General features: G+C 37.7%; 1 protein-coding gene across 7 annotated transcripts in view; it reads right to left on the reverse strand.

The window, feature by feature from the left end:
* Positions 1 to 10308, reverse strand: part of LOC107561772 (AN1-type zinc finger protein 3-like) — a 24525-nt gene that overhangs the window by 9897 nt on the left and 4320 nt on the right. For all 7 annotated transcript variants that reach the window (XR_001605905.1, XM_016246249.1, XM_016246247.1 and 4 more), the window contains exons 2-5: positions 3715 to 3755; positions 3426 to 3605; positions 2948 to 3013; positions 1610 to 1777 (exon numbers count right to left, since the gene is read on the reverse strand). Coding sequence is in view for 6 of the 7 variants with exons in the window: in XM_016246249.1 (XP_016101735.1) it covers positions 1610 to 1777; positions 2948 to 3013; positions 3426 to 3605; positions 3715 to 3755 (455 nt within the window). In the remaining variant the exon portion in view is untranslated. The remainder of the gene's footprint in view (positions 1 to 1609; positions 1778 to 2947; positions 3014 to 3425; positions 3606 to 3714; positions 3756 to 10308) is intronic.

The raw sequence follows: 10308 nt of genomic DNA on the forward strand, positions 1-10308 counted from the left end.
AAATAAATGACACAAAGTTTAAATAAAGTAAAAATCAGCAAACACTGTGGAACCAATTAAATAAGAAACAAATGTTTAAAAAAAATTTAAAATAAACGGCAAATGTCAACAGGCTTTTCAAAATCCAAAATACTACCAAACAGGCGCTTTTGCATTTCTTTTAGAAACTAAATCATCCGCCATCATCTTGTCTGTCTCACCTCACCTCACTCTTCTTGTCAGTCAGCTGGACTCACTCTCCTCACTGGAGAAATGAAATCTGATCTGTGATGCGACTGTCGTTCGGCACGCTGCATTGACCAGCTGCATTCAGTTTTTAATTGTAGTGTCTGTTCTTTACTGAACTAAATGATTTTTATTACTATAAAAAAATCTAAACGACGGTGGGGGTCGGTGGGCAAGTGACGTAACCGGTGTTGCGGCTTAACACCAGTATCACCGTCAGCACCGTCTATCGCGGCAAGCCTAGTTTCTGTTTGCAATACAACACTACTGTGATGTAACATGGTGAAGTACAGTTGTACTGAGCAGCGCTGGTAAAATGACGCTGCCCTCTCGTGAAGCTATGCTCTGCTCACATGCTCTGATAAAAATAGTTTTGTAGGACTATCAATTATTTGGATAATTAAACAAAAAATTTTCAGTTAAATCTGATTCTGTTGCATAGAACTGAAGAAAAATAATATATTGATATTTAATATTAATATATTTTCGGTCCAATTTTTTTTTTCCGTAAAAGTGTGATTATTTTATTGGCTTGTATTTTTTTTCATTCAGTATCATTAAAATTATTGGGTTAAATTAAAAAGTCTTACAAAATTATTTTTCATAATTTAATAAAATAAAAAATAATTATTAAAAAGCATTTTTGGTCTCGGTTTTCGGCAAAGTGCATCCAGAATTTTCGGTTTTCATTTCGGCCCAGAATTTTCATTTTGGTGCATCCTTAGTTTGAACAATTCCTTTAAAATCCATTACTTGCTCACTGGACTGCAGTTTATTATACGTTACTGTTCATCCAAACAGATTTCCTAACCCTAGTTTTTGGTATCAAATAACTCCAGGAGTCCTGTCTGAGATAAACCCCAGCGGGATAATGACTCAGATGTGAGCTGTCATCCATGCAGATCCATAAGTGTATTAGCAGAACAGTGGGAACTGTCATTAGACTGATGATTTACAATACCACCTTCAGTTTAACAAAACAAGACAAAAAATAACTAGCACATCCAGGAAAACTGATCTTAATGGTGCAATCTTGTTTAAATGCTCCCTTTATTTCATTACCTACAGTTAGTGTCTCAAATTTAAATGATCAGGGGCGGTTAAATATACTCCTTTAGTTCTGTAGGGATCGAAAAGTTCTCACTGAAATTGCAAATAGTCAGGTGAGGAATGAACAAGCCCACATGGAATCGGCAGAATTGGAAAGCCCATCATTTATATCATTCTACGCATCTCAGAACTAGTGATGTGATGCGACAAAACTCGGAAACTTTCGTTGCCATCAACAAAGCTGTCCAGACTTCACGCATGCGAATCAGGAAGCATTACAGTTTTGTCACATCATCTCACAGACGACAAGCCATAAGATGACGACCATACTAACCACAGCGACAGGACCCCAGCTCCTGTTGTACGAGCTCCAGTTTGGTTTGGCAGCGATGGCACCGCCGACGGTTCTTTTGCTTGGGAACTCGTGGAGAATCTTCAGAACATGAGGCCTCACTGACACGAACACGCTTCTCCGGAGAAGACTCGCTCTCTGAACCTGAGGCTGAACACACAAACACACACTTTTCAATGCTTATGCAGTTGCAAGTGCATCGCCGTTCATCAATAGTAGAATTGAAAGGGTAGTTCACCCAAAAATGAAAATTCTGCAGTGATTTACTCATCCTCTACTTGTTCCAAACATATATGAGTTTCTTTCTTCTGTTGAACACAAAAGAAGATATTTTAAAAATGTTCGTAACCAAACAGTTGGTGGTAGACATCAACTTCCATAGTATTTTTTTCTATACTAGGGAAGTCAATGACTTCTTTCAACTGTTTGGTTACCATTTAATATTTTTTGCACAACTGAATAAAGATAAAGATGTATGGAAGAACTTGTAAATGATGACAGAATTTTCATTTTTAGGTGAACTATCACTTTAAGTAATAAATAATACACAAATGTATTAATTAAACATAAAAATAAAACACTGCATAGTCTTCACTATATGAATTAAATACATACTGATTCTTATTAAAGTTACAGGAGCTATTAAGTCAAGAGCAGTGAGTTATACTCTTTTTCTCTTGTTGTTTGATTAACATTAATGACACAGACAGCAGCAGGTAAATTAGGCTGCTGTCCCTTTAAGACCTAATGCACAGATGTAATAGACTGATACACATCAAATTGTGTCATAACCAGCCGTGTTTATGTGAATACTGACCAAGATGGGCATTTTGCCATCATTTTGTGTGTATTTGACCATGTAAACACAATAAGCTGCAAAAGAGAACTAAATTTGTGATCACATGCTGTCTGAGAGGCGGCTTTCTGTGCGTGCTTCAGATGTGTATCAATATATATCGCCATACCACCCGGTCCTAGGAAGCAGGTATAACGTGGAGCCACTGCAGAGGGATGTCAGAGGCAGAAGAAAGTTTGCAAATACACTAGACAGTGCCATGGTTTGACCAAAGATTCAACTCTATTGATTTGGCTCTCTCTGACCTTGGTTAGTCAGTCTAAACCAGAGCTTTCAGTGGTTTTAGAGCTTTTCTTTTTGTGGATGGAGAGGTGGAAATAATGTGTAAAGTAATGATACATTTCTGCATTGATTCACTAAAAAAAAAGTACATTTACAACTCAGTTCCTCAGTGGTGTGATGTGCTAGACGATTATTAAAAGCTGCCTCACACACACATACACAAGAACAGTGGTGAGGTGTACCTGAGTCGCAGGGTCGTTTTGTAGGAGTGGATAGCGTGCCACGAGCTGTGTCTGTACTGGAGACTTCTGGGAGAGAGAGAATGATATAAGATTTAGATTTATGCATTTGGCAGACGCACTTATCCGAAGCGATATACATTGCATTTAACAGTTCATGCGTTCCCTGGAAATCAAACCCATGACCTTGGCGTTGCTATTTAGAAGTGTTTTTCCCTGCAACCCACCATTTGAGAACCACTGGTCTAGATCTCTAAGGATTCAGACTTTCTGGTTGTCTTCAACTCAGATTTGGCCATTTCACATTCCTAAAAGCTAATAAACAAACACATTATAATGTAATGCATTACTGCAGTATTATCTTGCAGATGTCTATCATTCTCTATGACTGCTGTGTGATATTAAAACGATTAGGGCCCATCTGAGACTATCTGAGAAATATCATCTCAGTTATTTGAAGACAGAATTTGTGTGTCCTCACCGTCCTGTGCAGGAAGAGGCGTGGCTTCTGTCGAGGGTTCTTCAGAGCTGGCTGGCTTGGAGGACAGGGTTTGGCTACTGCTGCTGCTCGTCTCGTTACAGAAGACTGCTGATTGGCTATTGCTTGAGCTGGGGGCGGCCTCTGGAGTGCAGTCCTCGTCTGGCTGTTTCTTCTGTATGTCTGATGGATAACAGACAGAGCATGAGTGTCTCTCAAGCACAGCTCAGACACACAGATTCACGTATAATCGTGATTATATACTGTAGACCAAGTGATGTAAGTAACTTACCAGCAAAACATTTAGAGCAAAGATTCATGGTTTTGCTGGACCTGAAGAGAGAAAAGGAGAGAAAGAAGATATTCTCTTAAATATCTGTATAGAGGAAGAGCACATGTCTGTTGTGAAATGACTATAATAACACCAAAATATTAGTAGCTGAATCCAATCCTATTGAATTTTTATGATAATTGAAACGGATTTCAATAATCACAACAAAACCTAAAGTGCTGTTGAATTTCTTTATTAAAAAAAATACTTATTTATTAATGTACTAAATTTAAAAAAAGATATGTAAAAACTTCAAGGCTTTATCAAAAATATATATATTTTTATAAAAAAAAAATTTTAAGTTGAAATAAAAATGTGTTTTACAAAATTATTCAGGTTAATATAAAAGCACAAATCAAAAAAAAAAAAAACGGAACACAAATTAAAGGGTTCCCATAATTTTAAATCAATGCATTTCCTGCACGACCTATTCAGTTGTTTGTGATTACCAGTTCATCTGACTCACTAAAAAGAACTCAAAAAGTCTCGAAAGAACAATTAGCTCACAAAACAAACAACCCTATGGCTTGCAATCAAGTTTTACTCAACACAAGAGCAATACCTATTTAATGTAGGGACATTTGAAAAACAAATCTGAACTGTTTGCAGTGAGAACAAAGCCTCAGACGCCTCTTCAGTGCAGAGCTCTTCACTGTTCTTTACTTGCAGGCTGAGGGTGGCGACATATCAAAGACTTTATTTAACCACACGCAAAGAGCCATCGCACTTCCTGCACACATTCAAAACTCTCTCTCAGGATGATACAGGTTACCAATGAAAACAACATCAACAGACCTTCTTCAGCACAATCAAGAGCAATCATAATCAGCACCCAATCAAGGAGGCGGAAGCAAGCATGGGGAGAGAGCAGGGCATTGTGGGTAGGAATAATTCATATTAAGAAGATGAGCACATTTGAGTCTTGAAGAGCACATCACTACATGAACACACATGTTGTTTCTGACAGTGCTGATTATAATGATTGTTACTGACATAATCTGAAACCGTTAAACCTGTTGATCCATTGAAACTCATCAGGTGGCTCTTGAACACTATGACTGGCTGATCGATGCTATAGTGCCCACCTACCGAAACTGGTCGGCAAATCGGCCAGAACAGATTGCACTGGTGGAACAATCAACTAATTACAAAGTAAACAACTCGACCAATGATACATCACCACTTTCGATCAAATCCAAAATGTAACGAACATAAGAATCTGTGAGTGAGTCCATTTTGAGCAGCCACTTGGATCGATTAAATAAAGCTACACTCCATACTTGCAACTTTCATTACCCTTGCAATGTTTACCAGGGATTTGCTGGCTAATGATTAAAAAAAAGGTGATTATCAGTAATTAAAGCTACATAACGAGAGCTAGTAGTAACAAACAAGATACTTGTTCTTGTATCATTTACATCTATTGTGTAAATGATTGCGCAAAATGTAAACAAAGAAAAAAATGTTTCGCAAAAGATAAAAGATCTTCTGTTAGGAAAATCTATTGTAAAATTTGTAAATGATTGCATAAAAGTAAAAAAAGTTTTTGTTATTTTTTAGATAATAAATCTTAGTAAAACAAATCCAACTGGCAATAGATAAAATAAAACCCACCTTTATGATAATAAAATAAATCTAAAAATGATTTGTAAAAATAACATGAAAAGGCATTAGCAATGCATTCAACTTCTGTAGGGAAAAAATAAAGCAGCACACACACACACAAAAAAAACTTTAACTGAAACAAAAATGACATTTTACATACATTGTACAGCCAAACTTTTAGATATTTTCAGGAAATGTGCCTGTCAGTGTGTGTGTGTGTGTGTGTGTCTGTGTGTGTGTGTGTGTGCGCGCGCATGGTCTTCTAAGTCACATGACTCCAAGCCAATCAAGCCAGCCTCTCTCCGGATTAATCTGACATCTGTTAAATGTCATCTGCAATTATGGCTTATGAAACGAGGCAATAGCCCAATCAAGACTCCAGTGCACACACACCTCAGCCCACCTTCTGAAGAGTCACTGTGTGTGCGGCACATTCAACAAACTGAGAAACACAAAATCGCATCACACCATTAATCAAGCCATTTTACTAAATAACCACAATAACACTGAATCTAATTCAGAGAAGTGATTGATGCCACGCTTCCTACAGAATGAACCCACCCGCCAATAATTGGCTCTAACTACATATTAAACAAAACAACATTAACATTTTAATATTGTACTTTTTTTATGTTTTTTCAAAAACAGCAAATATGTATCTTCAAAAGATGATGTAATATCTGCTATCACTCTCAGCTAAGTCTCAAATGCTACCAGAAGCCATTCAGATTCGGGAGTCGTTTTGACTGATCCATTAAAGGAAAGTTCACCTAAAAATTAAGTCATTTACTCGCCCTCAAATTGTTCTAAAACTGTATGGGGGGGGGGGACAAATACCATGGCTACCTGCAACTCTTTGGTTAATAACATTCTTCAAAATATCTTCTTTTGTGTTCAACAGAAAAAGATACTCATACAGGTTTGAAACAACATATGGATGAGAAAATGCCAAAATATTCATTTTTCTGTTAACTATTCCTTTAAAATGACTAGTCTTTGTATTATTGAATTGTTCAGTCTTTTCTCATTATGTTCAACATAAATGTTTTCTAGGGCAAGCATAAATCTTATTTTTCATATTTTGGGTTAGGAACTTAAAACCCCAAATATTAATTGATTCAAATGAGTAAACGGACAGAGTGTTCGTTCAAGACCAGTGGAGACCAAGATATTCTTATGTCTAACTTTGACACCCATATGTATATTCATGCAAATGCACTGATTCACTCACACAGGACACTCCAGAGTCTTAGCATCTATTCATCAGCATGTGAAGTCCTACCTAATAACAACTGAATACACACAGAAACCACCACATCTCTGTGTGCGTGACGTCAACACCTGCAGCAACTCAGCAAGCAGCAGGAATGTTGCATATTTAAAAAAAAAAGCAGCTGCTGTTCAAGGTCTAATATTACAGCACTTACCTTGAAAGGAAATTAAAGCAACATTGAAATGGTGGCGGCTTTCTTTAGCAATAACGAGAGTATTCTGTGGGAATCACAGGGGACGGCGGATCCCAACACTACAGATGATCTCACTCGCCACACTCATTCTCTGCCCGCACCAGCTCCCAAAAGATAATGCATGCTTCAAAATGAAAAAAAAACGACGTGCTAACAGGTGTTAAAATGGAAGATGCCAGATGGAAGTTCGGAAATGAGATGAAAAATGTAACGCCACTGCTGCCCTTCACACTTCAGCCCCTCTGAACTGCAGCACCCTCTATCTACACACACACAAAGAACTGTCTATGGAACAGTACAGATTTTGCTTTAACTTTAATACCAGACATTTTTGTTATGAATAATTCGATCTTTTGGTTTGCATCTATACAGTTCTAAACAAAAACTTAAAAATAAACAAGTGAAATTACATATTTAAATCACTAGATCATCCATATATAGACATTACCTCATAGCTATTTAACCAATCATTTTATTTCATTCATTTTCCAGCAAGATAACTATAATATGACATACAATGTTACCATGACATACAACTACCTTAAAGGGATAGTTAACCCAAAAATCTAAATTCTGTGATCACATGCCCATTTCTTTTTTCTGCTGAACACAAAAGAAGATATTTTGAAGAATGTAATCAAATAGTTAATGGTCCCAATTGATTTTCATTGTATTTTTTTTTATTATTATGTGGAAGTCAATGGGGACCAGCAACTGTTTGGTTAAACACATTCTTCAAAATAAATTATTTTATGTTGAGCAGAGGAAAGGAACTCTAACAACTTGAGGGTGAGTAAAACATTTTTGGGTGAACAATCCCTTTAATTAAAGATTTTATACTCCACTCAGACATCCTTAAAGGGGTCATATGATGTTGCTAAAAAAGACATTATTTGGTGTATTTGGTGTAATGAAATGTGTTTATGCGGTTTAAGGTTAAAAAAACACATTATTTTCCACATACTGTACATTATTGTTTCTCCTCTATGCCCTGCCTTTCTGAAACGTGTCGATTTTTACAAAGCTCATCGGTCTGAAAAGCGAGGTGTGCTCTGATTGGCCAGCTATCCAGTGCGTTGTGATTGGCCTCAAAATACCTCAAGCGTGTGACGGAAATGTTACGCCCCTTTCCATATTGTGATGGTCCCGGCGCGACGAGACAAGACAAAAACAATAAAACCCATTACAAATGAGGCATTTTTTTACGTCCAATGGGGACATAATTACTGATTATAATGACTTATACTGTCTTTTTAGCAAATCTTCCCACATCGTGATGTAGACATGTGGGGGCGGGTTTAAACGAGGCGTTTTAGGAGGGCGTGGACGAGTCTTAACTTTTATAAAGAATATCTCTTTGGGTTTGAGACTTTAGTCTTTGCAACTTTAGGGATCTTATCTATGCACTCCATAGCTTGTAACACTCCAAAGAGAAAGGAAACCTTGAAATCACATCATATGACCCCTTTAAAATTACTCTGAGAATTAAATTTTAAAAAGCAAATCAATTCAGAATAGACTACAATTTCTGAAGCAAAAGATTAAGTTTTGAATCAACGCAGAAACCTGTTTTGTTTCCTAACTATTGTCTTTACTTGCATCCGGTCTAGTAGTTAACAACTTTTTCAGATAACCTACTGCACTAAAGATGGGATGAGTTTACTCACGTGACTTACCATCAGATACTTCATAGCCATTGGTTTAATCTTGACATGTTAGTAAGAATGTGCTGTTGTTTTACAATTCAAGTAGGTGTGCACAATTTTTCTTGACACTGGTTATCAAAACAGAGCTGCATTTGCTTGTGTCATTCAACACCAGTTGGTCAAGTCTACACAAGGTTGAGGGAAGAACCACTCATGTTTTGAGACATGACACTTTTATACATGCAACAGGTTAACCAAAACCTTTCCCTCAAGTATCAGTTTACTAGGTTTTATGTTTTGCCCAATCAAAATTAGTGGTCGACCGATATATCGCCATGGCCGATATTTGGCTTTTTTTTTTTAAATATCGGCATCGGCCGATAAGTTTTCCTGTTTGGCCGATGCGTTCGAGGCGGGACTTTTATTTTGACAGCGCTGAGAACGGCAGCGCCTGAGCACACAGTGTTCACATTCTCCCTCTTGTTCGCTGTTGTCGTTAATAGTGTTGCTTTCGTCAACGGAAATTATGACTAAATATCGTCATCAACGAACATTTATCACGTGATGAAAATGAGACGAGACGCAACGTAAATGCTGGTCATGTGATGATGACTATAATTAAATGTATAATGCAATATTGTTGACGAATAAAAATGAGACTAAATGTGGTTTACAAAATAAAAACTATGCTAAAATGTCTCTTCATTTTCATTGACCAAAACGAGATGAAACGAAATGTTATAACGTTATTTCGTCTCGTTTAGTCGCGTTATTATTATTATTTTGTAGTATTTCTGTTTCCTGTGTCTCACTTCAGGGGCTGCATCAGGTCACTTCCTCAAGCCCCACTCGCGGCATTATTTAGACCAGTGTTTCCCAACCGGGGTGCCACGTCTGTCGAGAGCAGGGGTGCAGTGTAAAAAATCATTTTTTAATATTTTTAAATTGCTAAAATGTTCAAAAAAGCAGCTATTATATAATATAAATTTCTAATGTCGCCAATAATTAGAGATGCACTGTAATTCCGGCTGCCGAAAATTAGTTCACCACTCAGGATTTACTTTCACGTGGTGTGATGCTCTGTGTATTATCCCGCTCTATGCGTGTGTGCTCCGCTCAGTCGCTCACGGCCCATGTGAGTGCTCCACTCATATACGGTTCATGCTCATCGGAACAGCAAAGTCCACTCAAAAATCGAGCTGACAGGAAACATCTATGTAGTACAGTATTGTTTCTGTCTGCAATAGCCCTACTGTGCTGTAACAAGGTGTGTTAAATGGGCAACTCTGGTAATGCTGCCCTCCCATTCATTGATATTGTAGGTGGGGGGAGTGAATGTACAGCGCTGTCTCCAACCTTCAATACCATGACTGAGGTGCCCTTGAGCAAGGCACTGAACCCCCAACTGCTCCCTGGGTGCCGCAGCATAAATGGCTGCCCACTGCTCCGGGTGTGTGTGTTCACTGCTGCGTGTGTGCGCACTAAGGATGGGTTAAATGCAGAGCACTAATTCCAAGTATGGGTCACTATACTTGGCCACATGTCACATCACTTTTTTTTTTCGTCAACTACAACTAGACGAAAATAGTCATGGATAATTCTGACTAAAATAAGACTAAAATGCTCAGACTTTTAGTTGACTAAAACTTGACTTTCCAAAGGGTGCCGCGACTAAAGAAAGGTTGGGAAACACCGATTTTGAAGACGAAAACCAAACAAAGTTAAGTCTGACACAGCGAAAGGGACTGATGGCCAGCCAGCCGGGGTTCGTCTTTATTTAAATTTATGTGTGTGTACTTCTAACATGTTTGGTTGGTAAAATAAATGTTGTAAATTCA

This window comes from Sinocyclocheilus grahami, unplaced genomic scaffold (genome assembly GCF_001515645.1).
Source record: "Sinocyclocheilus grahami isolate Dianchi unplaced genomic scaffold, SAMN03320097.WGS_v1.1 scaffold791.1, whole genome shotgun sequence".
In the NCBI taxonomy this organism is placed as follows: domain Eukaryota; kingdom Metazoa; phylum Chordata; class Actinopteri; order Cypriniformes; family Cyprinidae; genus Sinocyclocheilus; species Sinocyclocheilus grahami.